This window comes from Trachemys scripta, chromosome 2 (genome assembly GCF_013100865.1).
Source record: "Trachemys scripta elegans isolate TJP31775 chromosome 2, CAS_Tse_1.0, whole genome shotgun sequence".
NCBI lineage: Eukaryota > Metazoa > Chordata > Testudines > Emydidae > Trachemys > Trachemys scripta.
The window spans coordinates 42,726,816-42,746,384 of record NC_048299.1 but is presented as its reverse complement, the minus strand read 5'-3'; the positions used below and the strand labels follow the sequence as shown (position 1 = coordinate 42,746,384).

The 19,569-nt window shown below is 42.1% G+C and overlaps 1 protein-coding gene across 3 annotated transcripts in view; it reads right to left on the bottom strand.

Annotated features, from left to right (window-relative positions):
- CDK14 (cyclin dependent kinase 14) overlaps positions 1-19,569 on the bottom strand; it is a 472,950-nt gene that overhangs the window by 292,489 nt on the left and 160,892 nt on the right. For all 3 annotated transcript variants that reach the window (XM_034760407.1, XM_034760408.1, XM_034760409.1), the window contains one exon: positions 9,080-9,159. In XM_034760407.1, coding sequence (XP_034616298.1) covers positions 9,080-9,159 — 80 coding nt within the window. The remainder of the gene's footprint in view (positions 1-9,079; positions 9,160-19,569) is intronic.

Sequence of the window (19,569 nt, the reverse complement as noted above, 5' to 3'; positions counted from 1 at the left end):
TTAGGGGACAGGGAGCTAGGGGGTTGGATGGGTCGGAGGTTCTGAGGGGGGCAGTCAGGGGGCAGGAAGTGGGAGGGAGCGCATAAGGGGCAGGGGACAGGCTGTTTGGGGAGGCACAGCCTTCCCTACCCAACCCTCCATACAGTTTCGCAACCCTGATGTGGCCCTCGGGCCAAAAAGTTTGCCCACCCCTGCTCTAGACTCTGCTTATATATAAAGAAGTTACTAGTTCCACTTTATGTAAAGTTTTTAAAGGAGAATGTTGTAGTTTGCATGCTCTGTAATGAATGCAAAAGCAAAATGACAATACACCAACAGGCAAGCGCTAAAACATGCTTCTTTGTGTCCTCTAGCAATAACACACACACAACTTGCCTTCATTGCTATACCTATGTCTGATGAGCTCAGTGTGTCATATCACATCGTTGAACAACTCACGTATGAATTTTGCATGAGGGAGACTCATTACAGGCCTTCTCTGGATCAAGAATGCAAAGTATGTATGAAAATACTCCAGTTATTTCTTTATAAATAAGGCCTGCAGTTAAGAAGTAAACACATTGAGCATGGGGAAGGTTTTATCCTTTGGATACCTTAGTATGTGGCTGCCACCTCAGTTTGGCTATAAATTGTTTTTCATATGCAGGACAGAAAGTGTCATTTACTTCCCTGCAGCCACATGCGCCAACTCCCCTTGATATCAGGTGTTCTCCATGTTAATAAAGGCTAGTATGTGACCCTTAGAAAAGGATTTAGCCGTGTACATTACCCACTTTTTAATACACATTAACATGTATATGATGCACAATAGTAACACATCTCTCTAAATCATTCAGAATACTGTGCCTTATAAATATCTCATTTGCCAGAGTCTTTCACGCACTGTGCATTGTGGTAATGAAAAAGGAGGCTCCTCAACAATATTTTAAATTTACATACAAATTAGTGTTTTCTGCCTTCTTTTCAGCAATTTAGAATTCCAGCTGTGCTTAGTATTCAGAAGCCACAGATGACTTTTTTTTTTTTTTATATGGGAGTTAGAGAGTTTGTACCTGGAAAGGAGACCTCTCTTTTGTGCTTATTTTGACATTTGTCTGCATTTAATAAATCGCAAATCACTTCTGATGGGACACAACTGTTGCCTGTTATCTTTTAAAGTACATAAAAGGCCCATGAAAAAGCTAAAAGCTAAGTCAACTGGTGCAAAAGCTGAATTGCCATATTGTTCAGATATCTTGGGGGCTCAGGGTACAAAACTGGGAGAACAAAAAAAGCATTCAAAGAGATTCTGACAGAGATTAATACTACCTCTGATACTAGTCAGTGCACAAGCACTGCTCTGAACAGAGAGCTAATTATATTGTTGCTCAGATTATTATTTTCACACATAAGAGACATAGCAAAGGAACACTAACTTGAAAGCCCCCTTAGATTACAGGACACTACTACACAAGACTAGAAGCTTTGCACACTGGGTGGTGTCAAGATCTAATTTTTTCACATAGACCATGGATCCACAGGAATTCCTGGAGTGGTGATCAGGTCTCTCCCTCAGCATTCCCTTCCAGTCCAAGTAAGAGCAGCATAGCTGGCTTTTATCTCCATTACAATCAGCATCCTGCCAGCACCTGCACCCTCTAGTCCAGGAGTTCTCAAACTTCATTGCACTGCACCCCACTTCTGACAACAAAAGTTACCTCATGACCCCAGAAGGGGGGACTGAAGCCTGAACCCACCTCCCTAAGGGAGGAAGGGGCAAAGCCCAAGCCCCACTACCCTGGGTGTCAGGGGCGGGGGGGTAAAGCTGAAGCCCCAAGGGCTTCAGCCCCTGGAATCAGGCCTGTAACCTGAGCCCCACCAGTCAGGGGTGAAACCCTTGGGCTTTGGCTTCAGCCCCAGGCAGTTGGGCTCGGGCTTTGGCTTCGGCCCCGAGCCCTAGCAAGTGTAAGCCAGCCCTGGCGGACCCACTCTGGGGTCCCAAGCCACAGTTTGAGAACTGCTGCTCTAGTCCCTCAAAAGAAGGCTGGGTCACAGAGGGGAAAGCTAATGCTGATCTCAGCAGAATGGACATGTCCTCTAATTTTACGTAGGCTTTAGCCAGTATACAAGAAGAGTAAATCTGAATATTGCTTAGAATGCCTGTTCCCTCACACATTTCTACATTCACATGCCAATCATGGATCACACATCTTTAGCAAAGAGGTTTATGGCCAGGTCACTAGGGAGGGACCATCCTGCATAACTGCCCTTCTGGTCCATGGGCTGCAGCTGCAGCTTTTCCACATTTTTTCTCCCCTCCATGCTGTTCAGCACTGGGTGGGGGTGGGGGAGATGAGGCCAAACTTAGGGCTAATGAAAGCCATTTCAACAAAATCAAGGCTGAAGGAATAGTTCAGATGTCTATATTGAATGAGAATAGGAGAAAATGTTACACTTGTCCAACACAGATGGCTACAGTAAGACAACAGAGAACTAAAAAATCAACTAGAAAGCCTTGGGATTCTGATTTGGACCAAAATCATGAGACTATTTGGCATTCTAGAGGGAGAAGAGACAGATGACTTAACGGTGTCCTGAGTTAATGCATTTGTAATGTGCTACATTTGGAACAAGCACAAGATTCCTTATACAGCACATTCGAAATGCATGTCAAAGAAACCAGAACATCTCCTCCAAAGGAAGCAGGGCTGTCTGCAAAAGGCTTATCATATTTTAAAGTGACAGAGGATGAGGAGAAGTTTCCGGCCCCTGAAAAGAAGTTCAAGGAGATTTAAAGAAAGTCGCAACACATGCTTGTCTTTCTTGAAATGAGCCCAAGAAATCAAGCCAAAGGAAGGTCACAGCTTTCACTTTAAAAAGCGTTAAAGATTAAATTGGTACAGCTATGTACTTTCTAGCCAAGCTGTGGGTAAGATATCCTGGGGGGAGGATACATAGTCTGGGAAGTAGATTTAGCTATGAGAAGCTGGAGAAAAATACGGCTCAGACCTATCTGATGTACCTGAGCCTCTCTGATCTGATGACAGTTCACGGTTGAGTTTGTTTAAAATTCAGGTTATGATTTCTAATGGGAAATGTCATGATCATCTTACATCCACATCCCAAAGAATCCAAAAGATCACAGATGCTCTTGGAGTGGAGACAAACATGAATGCTGCACTGGGCCTATGAACAGCAAGAAGCCTGGAAAGGACTGTGAACAGATTCTGTTCACTCTCCACTGCTTCTAGCAAACTGAAGAGGGCCTGTACCATTTCATCAGCACATTGGAAACAGAGCACCGCATAGCTTGGAAAGGCTGAAACCATGTGACATGATACTATAATGTCCTCATGCAATGCATCCAAGCAGGATTGGAAGCATAGTCAGAAAACATTGAATAGTACTGGATACAGAACAGACCCCTGTAGTACCTCCCTAGATACATCCTCCCATTTTGACAGCGAACTATTAATAACTACTCTTTCAACCAGTTTTGCACCCTTATCTTTGCATCTTATAGGAATTTCATCTAGACCACATTCCTCTCATTTGCATGAAAATGTCATGTGGGACTGTGTCAAAACCATTACTAAAATCAAGATATATCGTGTCTATAGCTTTCCCCCACCCCAATCCCTTGGGACAGTAACCTTGTCAAAGAAGGAAATTAGGTTGTGGTTTGGCATGATTTGTTATTGAAAAAAATTCATACTGGCTGTTACTTACAAATTGATTGTTACTATTTTAACCATCATTTTTATAAAATTGTGTTTTTCATTTTGTATCCGACTGAACATACAATGAAATAATGCATTGATTTCTGTAGGAAACCCAAGAACTATTAATCTTCTGTGCGTTTTCTGTTTAGTTGCTATTTGGCATCAATTCTCCAGAGAAAAAAGTCTGATGGAGAGCTATTTTGTAATCTTGAACCTTGCAAGTTCAAAGAACAGGCAGTTTGTGTGGTTTGTGGCATGATATGGGACTTGGACAATTCTCCTGGAAATCTCTAAGCTTTTAAACTTTTATTTTTTGGAGGACACATGAACTCTATGGATGAGAATGAAATATTTTGTACCATTGTTTCTAACCCTCTTGACTGAAAATGAGCTAAAGCTTCACACAAAAGAAACAATGAAATGTAGATTCCAATTCTTTATAAAGGAAGTACATTTTTGTATTATATTTTTGCTATTTTTAGCTTTTGTAACACACCAGTAGATCAGATTGTTGACGTCTATAATACACCACTAAGGAAAGAGTGGAAGGGGTCATAAATGAGACCATGTATTTGAATACCTAGCTGTGTATTCGAAGTCTTACATTTTTTCTTTCTATTTGCAATAGAATGTGTTCTCTGCCCTCTTGTGTAAATCAAAAAATGTTCTACAATTATTCAGACCTGTAACCAGTACCAAATACATACTGTACTTATGTTAAAAGTTCATTAGGTGAATGCTTACCCATATTGAATCTTGAAGTGCAATGTCAGTGGTAGGACACGTCTCATGTGCGAAAGTATTACTACTGTTTTGTAATGCAGTAGCAACCCCGGGTCCCATTCAGGACTGGGGTCCCATTATGCTATGCAGCCTACAAACACACATACAAACAGGTAAATACAGTCCCTGCCCTGTAGAATTTATCATCTAAATCAGTGTTTTTCAAACTGTGGGTTGGGACTCCAAAGTGGGTATCAACCCCATTTTTATGGGGTCACCAGGACTGGGTTAGACTTGCTGGAGCCAGAGCCGAAGCCCAAGCCCCACTGTCTGGGGCCGAAGCCAAAGCTTGAGCCTCACTACCAGGGGCAGAAGCCTGAGGGCTTCAGCTCTGGGCAGTGGGGCTCAGGTTATAGGCCCCGTTCCTGGGCCTGAAGCCCTTGGGCTTTGGCCTCCTTGCCTGGGGCAGTGGGGCTTGGGCAAGCTCAGGCTTCGGTCCTCTCTCCTGGGGTCATGTAGTAATTTTTGTTGTCAGAAGGGGGTCGCAGTGCAACGAAGTTTGAGAACTCCTGGTCTACATTATGTATTATATAGGGCCCTATCAAATTCACGGCCACGAAAAACACTTCATGAACCATGAAATCTGGTCTGCTCCCATAAAATCTGGTCTTTTGTGTGCTTTTACCCTATACTCTACAGATTTCATGGGGCAGACCAGCATTTCTCAAACTGGGGGTCCAGCTGCCCAGCTCTGAAGGCAGCGCCGCCGCCAGCAGCAGTGCAGAAGTGAGGCTGGCAGTACCACAACCCCCCCTTACAATAACCTTATGACACCCCCAACTCCTTTTTGGGTCAGGATCCTTACAATTACAACACTGTGAAATTTCAGATTTAAATAGTTGAAATAATGAAATTTACTATTTTCAAATCCTATGACCGTGAAATTGACAAAAATGGACCACGAATTTGTTAGGGTCCTAATTATACAAATTGGATTACTAAAAATAAAGAAAAAATGAGCAACCAAAGCTAGGTGAAAATCAGATAAATGCAACTTTCAGGATTAAAAAGAAGTGATTTACTTGTAAAAATTGATAACATTTAAGCAATTCTTATGAAATATATTTGATTCCTTGATGTTTGAAAAGGCATATCTCAGGAACAGTAAGTGACTTGATATTAATACCAGGATTGTGTTTAATTAAGAATAATCAATTAAGTTAAACAGCAAAGTCAATAGATATATAGATATATGGGAGGATAACATATGAAAACGAAGGACAAGCAATGTCATATTCTATGAGAGATGGCCAGCCTGGAGATGAAATAATTTTAAGAGCCTGCCAAAGCAAGGAACTTCATAGTATATGAGTTAAGTTCACAAAGAAAGTTAGTCATTAGGGTTAAGAATGTTTGTCTAAACACATACATGGGAACAGAGACCTACAAAAAAGCCTTCATATCGATCATGAAGAATTTCAATTACCCAGATATCAAGTAAGGTAAAATTGTGGAATGATCAAGAAAAAGTTTGTTTCTAAAAGCACTGTAGTTTCCATTACACAGTTCAACAGCCAATCTAGGAGATCAAAGGTTCTGCTAAGCATATTACAGGAAATTAAGTGGGTATTATACATGAGATAAAGGTTGAGCTGGTGAATTATTACATTGGTTGTAGTGATTTTAATATGATCTTTTTTTAGATGCCTACTGATATTAATACTTCCACACAGCAACAGTGATTGCTATATTGAATAAACTTGAGCCATATTTAACACAGGGAAATATACATTGGCTAAAGCAGCTTTTATAAAAGTGACTTTATATGAAAATACATTAAGTAAATCATTCCCAGATCAACTGATGTTTGAAACAGGACACTCTAGGCCAAATTCAGAGGGGATGAGAGAGGTGATAAAATCTACACATTGGTATGCTAGTAGAAGAGAATCTGAGTTTATGTAATTCACATGCCATGTAGTCAAGGTGGTGATGTAGGTTAAAGGAGTGGCCCAGCAATTTCATGTCAGTAAGCAACTCTGCAATGCTAAGGCAGCGTAAGACAGGGCAGGGAGAACTTGCAAGTTAGACTCACTTCTGAATTTGGCACTATGACTTCAAGAGGCAACCAGACAGTAAGAACATATGAGCTCTTGTAGACATGACCCTATTTTCATGCAAATGTACCTCTGAGTCAGAAATGGGAAAAAGATGTACAGAAAATGTATGCTATTGACAAAATTACTCTCAGTCTCAGCAAAGTGTTTTCTCTGAAGTTTTCAGGAACATGACAAAATTTATAATTACTATTCTCTGCTTTTGTGGTGTTCTGCTTATTTATTTTTTGGTTCCTCAGTTATATTTACTGTTCTTTACTTTGCTCCCTTCCCTTTTTTCCTAACCTCACTTATTTTTCTTCCCCCAATCACATTGTTTTCAAATGCTTTATTTTGCTGCATTTCTTAATTTAATCTTTTCCCCAGTTGCTTTGTTTTCCTTTGAGTCTCATTCTGTTGCTGTCACAATGGCAACAATATGCTTCTCTACACACAAGCCAACTACAAAATTCCCTCAGCATGAGTACTGCTCAAGATTTCAGTCTGTGACTTCCCCTTAATTAGCATCACACAACATCTCCAACAGGAGGAACACAATGCAGGAATTTTATCCCCCACCCCCACCCCCCCGACAGCTGCATGATGAGTCATGAGAGATGTTAAACAATTAATTTACTCCAGTTTTAAATTTGTAAATTCCTGGATTTTTGCCTGAATTTGATACACTGATGGAAAATTAGAAAATAGGGCATGAGTCAGCAAGAATAAAAACTGTCTGGCTTCCACATTATGAAAAGCTCTGGAAAGAAGTCTGTGTATAACTTGCATGCCTGCGTGCAGTTCTCTGGCTCATGAAACACATTTTTGGCTTGATTAGATCAACACTACTATGCAAATAAAAACTGAAGTTAGAATTTGACCTCATTTATAAATTGCAGCTTTCTATCTCCTAGTCCAAATTGTAGGGCTGCACCTTTAATCAGCAGATGGAGACAAAGAAAAACTCTTCAAGCAGGTTTAAGTAGCTCAGCACCTCCCAGCCTCATCACTTTTTAGTCTAAAGTATATCAGGCCTCTCCAAGAGTTCCATATAAAGTATTTATTCTACCTTCCATTTTTATTTCTATACATAGAACTATGTATGCCTAGTACAGTTCTGCCTCAATACTGAAAAGACTATCTTCAGTTACATTTTTCAGTGTATTTTTCTATCCTTTTCTGGTTCTCAACAAAAGTTTACGTTCACCAAAAAATAAAAAATACACTTTTCCCTCTCCTCTCCCCCACCCCAAACCATACACAGCTTCCATGTCACACAAAAGCTACAGAAATTGATTTCCATGTGGCATCCACAACCCTATATGAGGTTCCACAGCCTAGAAGACATGGATATTTTTAAGAAAAATCTGTTGTGCCTTGATCCCAAGTCAAGGGAAAGATTCCTATTAACTTAGATGGGCTTTGGATCAGGTCCCAGTAAAGAAGAACTTACATAATTTGAAGCATGCAGGAAGTCCCATTGAAATCAGGCAAGTGCTCACGCTTTAAGTCTTATACATGACTAAGTGCTTTGTTGGATAGGGGCCTTGGAGTATTAGTATTTCAAGCCAGGCTGTTTGTGGGCTTCTCGATGCTAGAAAGTTTTCCTGCTTTAAACTATATGAATATTAGCTGGGCTGACCGGAGCTGCCAAGGGGGTTTTCAACTGGGGGGGTTCCGGTCAAAAACCAGACACCTGGCAACCGTGTCGCTAAAAGCTTTGTAGTATAGCCATACCCTGAGATGAATTTGAATCAGTGACCGGAAGGTAAAACGTTTCTTATTTCACCACCAGTCCTTATCTTTGGCACTTACCAACAGAGTAGGCCCATTTAAACAAGGAATGTGCAGCAACTTCTGCAAAGGCGCTTGCGGCAGCCAAGCGCAGCTACAGAAGCTGTCACCAGGGAGCAGCCGGGGGGGCTGATAAGAAAGGATAGAGGGAGTGGAGCAGAAAGCATGACAGAACTTTGACACTCAGCTAGAAAAGAATCATTCCTAGACTGTCTGGCTTAGAGGTGGCAGAGAGGGAGGGGGACAAAAACCATAAACAGTCAGTTCTTTAAAAAGGTAATCAGCCACCCTGTTTTTAAGGAGCTTGCTATATTTGTCCCTGAACCTACTATGGCTCTCGCAGTCAAAAAATGCAGAGATTGTTCTATATGACTATCTTTCAGGGAACATGGCCTCACATAAGCAAAAAGTTAAATCCACATTCATTTTAGGTGCTGCTTCACAATAAGCAAAACTTCCCCAACATATTTATTATACCAGTGACAACCCCCCCCCCACACACACACACTCTACTTAGTATGTCACTTGTACCCAATAGCAGTTCTCAGACAAGCCAAACCACAGAGGCACAGATTTGTTTTATTTAACATGAACTCCCACGTTGTAGGGAGGTTTTGATTGTAAAGTACCAAAGCTGCCTCCTACAGGGAACATAAGCATATAATTTAAAATCTCAAGCTATTTAGTATAGCATGGTATTGGAGAGAGTGAGCGCAATGCAATTAAAAAATAAACAATGAATAATCATTAAACATGAGTGCATACCTTCTCTGATAGCTGTAAATGGAGTTCCTTCCTCCTCTTGTAATCTAATCACCTTCAGTGCCACCAACTTCCCATTTACCCTGGTGGGGGAGAGGGAGGGGGAGAATGGAGGAGGAAGGCGGAGAGGAAGAAAAAAAAGGAACATACACAAAATTAATTAAAAATGAATATTTCAATAATAGGGCTTATTTCCCATCATGTATTATTTAGTTTCTCCCTGTCAATGTCAGTGATTCACTCATGGCACAGTAAGAAACACTTCATAGCCTCCATAATGTCAGCTTTAAATATTCACATTCATGTAATCCAAGAAGTGATCTCAGCTTTCTATGAGTCAGCCTCTGTTTCCTTTCTATTATAGCATTAAACTGGAGGCTTTGTTTAAAGAAAGCATAGCATTGTAAAAATATGGTTTATTTCTTTGATCATTTTATCCAAACAGAACTTCAATCAATCATTCCACATATGGTATACCCATCTTTATATTTATTTTTCTCTTCTCCCTGAATCATGCCCCACAATAATTACCTTCTAAGAGTCATGGAAATTTGAGGTGGAAAATATCTGTTAGGTCATTCTGTCTATTTCCCACTAAAGCAGGATTGTTCCCTAAAGTACATTCTTGAGTGCACTGCCCAGACTAGTTTTTTTTTATTATGACGACACCCATTTATAAGGTTTAAAATAATGTGCTCCCATGGATCAACCCTCACAACAGATGTCTGTTCTCTTTTCAGCTCTATTCAACTGAAGTAGTTTCCAGTATTTAGCATTTAAATACAATTTCTCCCCAATCTGCCCAGTCTGCTCAGATAGTTTATCCAGGTGAAGGACTCAGATGACCAACACCACCTCCAACAACCTCCTCCTCAAAAGAGTAGTCCTGCATTAGGACTTTAAGAGACTCCCAGAATATGAAAAGGATAGTTGGGGGTAGCATTCCTAAAATGGTATGATGCAGTTGGCAAACAAGGGATTATTATTACAATTTCTTTTTAAAAATATAAAAAGAATTAGAGTTTATAGCTGAAGAGCCCAGGAGACTGACAGAGGTTTTCATACTCCACTAGCTGAGGAGGCAACTTATTGCACTGAGCCTTAAAATACGTTGTTCTGAATCTTGCAGCAAGATGACACAGACATCTAATCTAGTGATCAATTCAGCTGCTCCCTCAGGCTTTATTTTTTAATATTTAATTACAGGGTTGCTACTGCATTTTTATTCTCCTATTTATTAGTAGTATTTAACATTTACACTGTAATAGTGCCTAAAGGTGTCAACTAGGTTGGGCCCTACTGTGCTAGGTACTGTACAAACATACAAAACTCAAGACACCTTAAAAAGGCCTCATTTTTCAAAGGGTGGGGTGCGTCCCACTAAGTTCATCTGAGAATAAATTAGGGGGTTCCACTTATTAATGTTTGACATTTATTTATATTTAGATTGTTGTAACAAAATGCACCAGGTGTCTAACGAGTTTAAAATCTGAATACACAAAGGAAAGGTGCAGGAAAAATGTTCAGGAGGGGTTTTACAAACCCAGGCCAGGAAAGGTGTTCCATGTCTAGATGGCAATGTGGAAGTCAGCGGGAGAAGCAGACAAATAAGATATTGAGGCTGGCGTCACTGGTAGAGTAGAGAAGATGGGGCAGTGAGAGAAATGTAACAAGAGATAACGACTGGTAAATAGGGAGAGGAAGTGTTAGGAAGGGGTCGTGTTATATAGGTTATGCTCTTCTTTTTAGTCTGAGATTATTGGTCTTTCTTCTACCTAGTCAATTAATTTTACCATAGACTGACAAGGGAAGTAGAAAAACTATAACATCAATATCGATGAATCTTAGTGTTCTTAATTTGCAATGGATGAGGCAGTTGAGGGGAGAAATGTAGTTATCATTAGCATTTTGTAGGATATTTGTCATTTGCTTTAGCAGAGCTCTGGGCAACTATTAATGCTATTGAAATGATTCAACTCATCTTGAATGCTTGGTTGCTCAGGGACTGCAATATCCTGTTTTTGTCCTGAAGATACCAGTCTCTTCCCTTTCAAAAAAACAATTTTTAATCTGATCTTGTTCCAGTTAATTATTCGATTGCTAAGAGCTCTTTTACTTTAGTTCATTCTCTTCCTTAAGTGCGTATTTTGGGGCAATAGAAGGTGAATTATCATCAGTTAACAGTGATAACTGATGTATTTTCCTCTTCCAGCTGTTCCCACTGAGGCAATCTCAACCTTGTCATGCCTTGTCAGAAGTGCAGATGCGGCTATCACAGAATCCTTACAATCAACACTGAAGAAAACTGTCATGCTGAAAATTAGCTCCCCAACCTATTAAAATCTGCTCAAGAATTTATTTGGAAGATATCAGATCATATTTTACAATAACACCAGGATGAATGGCTTAATCTTTGTCTTCTATGACTGTGTCTTCTATCCCTTATGTTATTATATTCAATATTGGATTTTATTATTATTAACTATTATTATTATTATTATTATTATTATTATTATTAAAGAGAAGAAGGAAATACTGCTAGGTAGAGAACCTTTAGGCAACCTGACAACATGACAGGATTGCTGTATCTTCTGACGTCTAAGATTGTTTATAAGGCAACTCTATGCTCACTTTTCTCCCCAATCAAGATAAGGGTATTTCACTTATCTCAGCATCTCCCATCCACATTGCTAATTGCTTCATGGGTTCCTATTAAAGACAATATTGATTATAAAATCATTGCACGGTCTTATTCCTTTCTAAACTAATAGGCTTGCTCTCTCCCCCAGCTCCAAAAATTCCTTGAGATAAGCTGCAGAGCTTCTTATCTCTAAACATTATTTGAATTAATTCTCATCTACGGTCTTTGTTCACTCTGGCCCTCCAGTTATCATTAGGAGCTGATGGACAGAATATTTAGACTCATGAGAATTTTAAAAAGTCTAAATTCAATTACCATTTTTGTTTACTGTTTTAAAATTACAATAAAATTCCAAAATTAGTAAACTGTTTCCAGCGTGCTTTGCATGAAAGGTGTTAAAGAACTATGGGTTTATGTAAATGTATATGGCACATAATAAATTGTGTATATTTTAAAAACATAAGTGAGCTTCAGACCATTTGAACCAGATGTTTTAAAAAAATCCTAATAAAATGTATACATTACACACTTTCCAAAACGACTGTAATGCCAACAAAACCCAAATGAATTACATGGAGAAAACAGGGAAAATGTAAGAGATTAGAAACAATTCAATGCTCTAATCATGCATCATTAACAAAATCTAATACTAATGAATATAAAGCAATTGAGGGCTAATTGTTTTTTCAGGCATAATATGGATAATGCATGTTTAGGGAACAAAAGGTAAGAATGGAATACTATTTATTGTCACAAGTTCTTCAGTTATATTTAAATGTAATAAATGTTTCAAATATAATACCCTTAATGGCTTCAATATGTAAAATCCACCACTAGGATTCCAATCTGTTTATTTTGTGAGGAATTTTATTGCTGGCTAGAGTTGAAACTTAGTTCAAAGCTCTAGCAAGCACAGACTAATATATATGTACTGTACTCTAATTCCGGATATTACTCTCATATCTCAGAAAAATTAATTTGTATTAAAAATTTGACTCGCAATAGATACATAGTTATTCATTTACATAAAGATATAAACTTTTCTAAAACCAAATAAATCCCTCATATTCAACAAAACATATTCTGTAGTTATAGCAGCTTCACAAACAGATGTTCAAAGGCCAGAGTTAATAGTCTTAATAAAGCCATGCTCTGCTAGCATTCTGCTTTGAAAGGAAACCTGCTATAAAAGTAAATCTGTAATCATTTTAGTCACTTCAAATTTTCTTCTGTGGAATAATATGATCTCACATTCAATGAAATATTTCTTTTAATCATAAACCTTTGAGAAAGTTCAGTGTAAACATGGATTATATATATTTCTTTTCCAGAAAAGAATTACTCATAACTTTACCAGTTCTGCTAACAATGTATTTTTTCCATAAGTATTCAATAGCACAATGTGAACCTGCCAATATATCTTTTCAGCTACTCTCATATTTTTACCTGCAACTCTCTAAAAAAAAAGTACCTAGTTGCTTTATTTAAAAAAGCAGAAATCAATGAAGTAAGTAATAAATTAGGGACTATTTTCTAGAGTGGCTGTTTATTATGATACGCTTGATAAAAGATCTAAGGCTTCCAAGAGACATGGTAGATTTAGAATATTCATTTTTGAACAGCTAAAATATTACAACTGGGACTCTGGGAACAAATCCATCAATTCTTCAAAGAATTCACAATTTAGGTTCATAGGCAAGAAGGCACAATTTTATAGCCCTTGTTTTTGAGTAAGAAGCACGTATGAACACAGTGAAAGAATATTTACCTCCAGATCCACACCCTCCTGTCAAGACAAACTACATTAAGCATAACTAATCATATTTTATATAAACATATATACACACACATACCTCTATACATGTGCACAGATACTGTGTATGTCTGTGTGTGCATGGACTCAACCGCTCTCTTTTTAACACTTGACTATTGAAAGAATATGAATTATTACGAGCAGTTTCTAAAATTAAGAAAACAGCTCTGTTTGCAGTTTGCTCTGTGCCATACCAGTGAAATGCACGTTATATGGGTAAGTCACAATGGTAACTAGGTACTAAGTATTATGTTTAAAGTAAAGATGTCCAATAGACATTAACAGATTATTTGAAATAGATGTACTATTTGTACAAGAAAAGATTAAATAAAAATCCTCTTCAAAAGAGGTACAAAAGTCACTCGTCACAGGGACACCTATTGTTCTAGAAATGGCAAATATTCTATTAATATATTTTTTAAATGGAGCATGCACAGAGATAAAGAAAATACAGTTATCTTTTCCATAACTGGTGTTCGAGATGTGTTGCTCATGTCTATTCCACAATAGGTGTGCATGCTCACCACGTGCACCAGTGCCAGAAGTTTTTCCTCTAGCAGTACCCATAGGGGAGCACCCTAGTGATCCCTGGTGTGGCGCCTCCATGGCGTAGTATAAGGGGCACTGCGTGCTCTCCCTACCCTCAGCTTCTTCTTGCCAGACAACTCCGACCGAGAGGAAGGAGGGAGGGATGTGGAATGGACATGAGCAACACATCTCAAAGAACGCTAGTTACGGAACAGGTAACTTTCTTTTCTTCTTCGAGTGATTGCTCATGTGTATTCCACAATAGGGGATTTCAAGCTATATCTGTTGGAGGTGGGAAGAAGTTCACAAACTCTCGGGATGGAGAACGGCACTTCCGAACCCGGTGTCCTCCCTGGTCTGAGACACAACTGCATAATGTGAGGTGAACATGTGAACTGAAGACCACGTGTCAGCCCTACAAATGTCCTGAATGGGAACATGGGCCAAAAAGGCAACCGACGAGGCCTGCGCCTGAGTCGAGTGCGCCCTAACAATTGGCAGCGGAGGGATTCCCGCCAGGTCATAACAGGTACAGATGCACGAGGTGATCCAGTTGGAGAGCCACTGAGTGGAGATCGGCCGAGCTTTCCTGTGCTCGGCCGAGGCAATGAAAAGTTCCGAAGACTTTCTGAACGGCTTAGTCTGCTCCAGGTAGAAAGCCAGAGCCCGTTTCACATCCAGCGTGTGGAGGCGGTGCTCCTCTCTGAATGTATGGGGCTTGGGGCAGAGGACCGGCAGAAAAATGTCCTGACCCATGTGATAGGCGGAGACCACCTTTGGAAGGAACGAAGGGTGTGGGCCGAGCTGGACCTTATCTTTATGAAACACCATGTACGGGGGCTCAGAGGTCAGGGTCCTGAGTTCTGAGACCCGCCTCGCCTACATGATCGCAACCAGGAAGGCCACATTCCACGAAAGGTATGACCAGGAGCACATGGCTAGCGGCTCAAACAGGGGCCCGTGAGACAGCCAACACCAGGTTTAGGTCCCACTGCAGGACAGGGGACCTAATATATGGGAAGAGGCAATCCAACCCCTTAAGGAATCGGCCAGTCACAGCATGGGAGAATACCATGTGGCCCTGCACTGGTGGATGGAAGGTGGATATGGGCACCAGGTGCACCTTGACTGATCAGGGCACCAGGTCCTGGGCTCTAAGGTGGAGGAGGTAATCCAGAATAAACTGGATCAGGGCAGCCACTGGGGAAATGCCCCGCTCATCCACCCATCTGGAAAACCAAGACCACTTTGCCAAGTAGGCTCAGCGCGTGGAGGGCCGCCTGCTTTCAAGGAGGACGCGCTGAACCCCTTCCGAGCACGTCCTTTCCTCCCTACCTAACCATTGAGCAGCCACACTTTGAGGTGAAGGAGGTTGCCCTGGTCCTGGGAGAGCAGGTCTGGGAGGGCCCAGTACCAATGCTGACTGGGCCATGCCGGGGCCTTATCTGTCTTTATCTTTTCCAGGACCTTGCCGATCAGCGGGAATGGGGGAAAGACAGAGAAACTGGCCTGACCAAGACAGGAGGAAGGCATTGGAGATAGCGCCCCGTCCCAGCCCTCCCCCCTGGAGTAGAACCAGGGACAGCAACGGTTCTGCCGAGTCGCGAACAGGTCCATCTGGGGAGTTCCCCACACTTAGAAAAGTTTGTGCACCACCTCTGGGTGGAGAGACCACTCGTGCTGAGAGAAGAAGTCCCTGCTCAAGCGATCCGCCCGCACGTTCCAGGCACCTGGCAGATGTCGTGGGCTAGACAAAAGTCCCACAGCCTGCAGGCTTTGCGGCAGAGAGCAGAGGATCAGGCCCTGCCTTGCCTGTTGATGTAGAACATCAAGGCCGTGTTGTCCGTGAGGACCCTGACCACCCAGCGCTCCAGGTGCAAGCAGAAGGCCATGCACGCCAGCCGTACTACTCTGAGCTCCTTGACATTTATGTGGAGGGTCAGATCCTGAGCCGACCACAGACCTTGGGTCTGAACGTTCCCAATATGGGTCCCCCCATCCCAGGTTCAAGTCGTCGGACACCCTGCCCCTGAATGGGACCCCTTGGAGCATGTTTCTCAGGGAGGACCACCACCGTAGGGAGGTGGTCACTGGCTCGGGCACCATGAGGACTTTGCCCATCCTGTTCCTGGCCTGAGAGAACTCTGAGGCCAATCAGAGCTGGAGGGGCCTCATCTTGATTCTGGCATGACGGACCACATATGTGCATGCTGACATGTGACCCAAGAGCTGGAGGCACACTCTGGCTGTTGTCACCAGAAACCTTGTGACCGTGTCGATGAGCCCCTTCAGGGTCTCAAACATGTCCGGTGGGAGGGAGGCTCTGGCCGACGAGGTGTCCAGGACCACCCTGATAAACTCTATGCGTTGTATGTGCTGATTACCAACAGGCCCAAAGTCCATTTCGTGAATATCCTGGGGGCAGTGGACAGGGCAAATGGGAGGACCATAAATTGGTAGTGTTCCTGCCCCACCGTGAAACGGAGGAAGTGTCTACGCCCCTTGAATATATGAATGTGGAAGTACACATCCTGCAGATCGAGGGCGACATACCAGTCCCCGGGATCCAGGGAGGGGATGATGGAGGCCAGGGAGACCATGCGGAACTTGAGCTTCACCATGTACTGGTTCAGGCCTCACAGGTCCAAGATGGGTCTGAGCCCCCCTTTGCCCTGGAGCAGAGCAGTTCTGAAGCACCTTTACTGGCGGCAAGAAGGAACTGAGGGTAGGGGGAATGCGCAGTACCCCTTATACTGCGCCATGGAGGTGCCATTCTAGGGATCACTGGGGCACTTCCCTATGGGTACTGCTAGGGGAAAAACTTCTGACACCAGTGCACATGGCGAGCACACACACCTATCGTGGAATACACGTGAGCAATCACTCGAAGAACAAATTTGTTCCTGAAAGTAAAGACCATGGGTTAGGTACTCTCTTCCCATTATCTGAGCAGAGGGGAGGAAAGCAGCATGAAACTGGGACAGCTAGCATAGGAAAGAACAGAAGGCAGTGTTCCTTGCCATGCTTTTATCTCCCTTGGGAGCCTGCAGAAACCACTAAGTCTGAAGAGTCACAAAGCATATCTGGAAGTGTGGCTGCAGAAGGGTAACAACTTTTATAATTTTGTACCTTGATGTCTCATTTGATCTTCTATTGGAAAGTATTGTGTCATTCTCAAATGGAAAATGCATTGGTGCACAATGACATCTAGTTTAGGGATTCCGTAAGGCGTGTCTACCCTTACGGCAGCGTGTAGAATACAGACATTACACACCCAGCTAGCAGCACAGATATAAACAGCAGTGTAGATGGTGAGACACGGCTTAGGCGAGTAGAGTGGAATGCCCTGTACGGCGCTCTCTAAGCTCAAGCAGTGCCTCTCACGTTTACATCGCTAATTTTAGTAGTGTAGTGTCCCACTGCCTCCCTGCTGTAGGAGGCTTTTCCCTCTGCCTCCACCTTGCTGCAGCCTTTCACTGTTGCACACCGCAGTGACAAGAGTGGATGCAGCCGGCCTTTCACCATGTATGGCCAGTACTCTACAACCTGCTGCCAATGTAGACAAGGCTTTAGTGTTTATTCTGTCCCCCAAACATGCACATATTTCCTATTACCATTAAATTTTCATTATTATTTTTATTACTACGACACAAGACACCTGGTTTCTGTCCTAGCTCTACCACTGACTCACACCATGACTTTGGGCAAGTCAATCATTCTGTGCCTCAGTTTCCTCACCTGTACAATGGGGATAATAATGCTTATCCACTTTTGTCAAGTGCTGTGCGAGTTACAGATGAAAAGTGCTCATTATTATCAATATATAGAAATACAGTAGACATGGTGTGCCAATTGCCATTGTATACAGGTGCTTATACACACACACAGACACACACACGCACTATCTAGCCACGTATACATAAACACACACTCTTACTATTTGTTTCAGCAATGCATTTGGATTTTGAGAAATTGATTATAGGAATGAAGACTGTGATGCATACAATCACTGCGCGTGAACAATGGTGGCAGCAGCAGCGACAGTCTCATCAGGTGGGACAGAGTGACAACTGTGTCAGCTGCAGAAGCGGCAGCAGCAGCTGCGTCATTGCTGGATACTTCTCCCTTCTCTCACCATGCCCCCAGAGAGTGGGAGGTGAACCCAAATGAATGCACCTGTGAACTCTGGGTCTTTGCTGACCCAGGAAAGCCAACTGTCAATAGGGTGCAGTGGAGGGAGAGGAGACTGATGTGTTTTTTAAAGGAACATTCATTTGTTGGACTTTCCCATCACAAGATGGGAAACTGAGGCAAAGGGCACTGCCTAACACACTATGGGGTCGGGTCGGTTTATGAACGCTTGTTTTTTAATTGGTTGTGGTGTTTTCCTAAACTAAGGCTTGGTTCCCTTTCCCTTTTAATAAAAGTTCTCAGACTCAGTACTCGAGAGTGGGGAGTACTGTCTCTTAGAGACATGCAGGGATGGTGTTAAATTTTCCCAGATTACTGGGTGGGCACTCGAGTTGGTTCTGTGTTGTAATGTTCAGAGAAACCCCTAGATGTTGAACCTGGCCTTTGCTGCTGCCAACTTCACCTGGTAGAAGGGATACAAAGGTACCTGATCAACATGGTGAACATTCCAAATACAAAAACAAAGCTAAAAGGAACAAGCCATGAAAAGTGGGTTGAAGATGTGTAAATTAAGTTGCTGCAAGTAAAGTAGACACTAGGGAGCATGTCACTGTGATGCAGAATACTGTGCTGGTAAAGTGAAAATTATACCTTGCATAGCTGCGGATCAAAGCTGAGGGTGTGGTTAGCTGGGAAGAGTGACAGGAAAGACACGGCATGCCCAGCAGGCTGCCAAAGCCCACAGGAATTGCAACAACACACACATAAAAGAGCCAGCGAAAACCTACAAGAGCAACAGCTAAGAAAGCAGCCTGGGAGGAAAAAGGATGATGTGAATTCAGCAGATGCACAAGGAAAAATATGAGCTCAAAAATAGGAAGAGCAAGTAACCCCAACAATCACCACAAAACTGAAAAGCAGACTGAATATATAGTCTGTGCATAGGGAAGATGATGTATCGTTTGAGTACCACAGTCCCCAGAACATATGAAAAAATAACCATAGGCAGCTAGTTGTTCACAGAGGGTACTGGGATATAGTGAGACAAACAAATACAGACAATGGTTAAGCCATGTTGACTGTATAAGCTAGGGCATAAACCAGAGGTAACATGTAGGGGAGGCAAGTGGGGTCACATCTGCCCCCTGATTTTTGTATAAGCTAGGGGTAGGGAGAGAATGGGGCAGCATGGGGGGGCTCATCAAGCTGTACTTGAACTGTAAAAGAGCCGCATGTGGCTTGCGAGCCATGGTTTGGCCACCCCTAGCTTATACAGTCAACATGGCTTAACCATTGTCTGTATTTGTTTGTCTCACTATATCCCAGTACCCTCTGTGAACAACTAGCTGCCTATGGTTATTTTTTCATATGTTCTGGGGA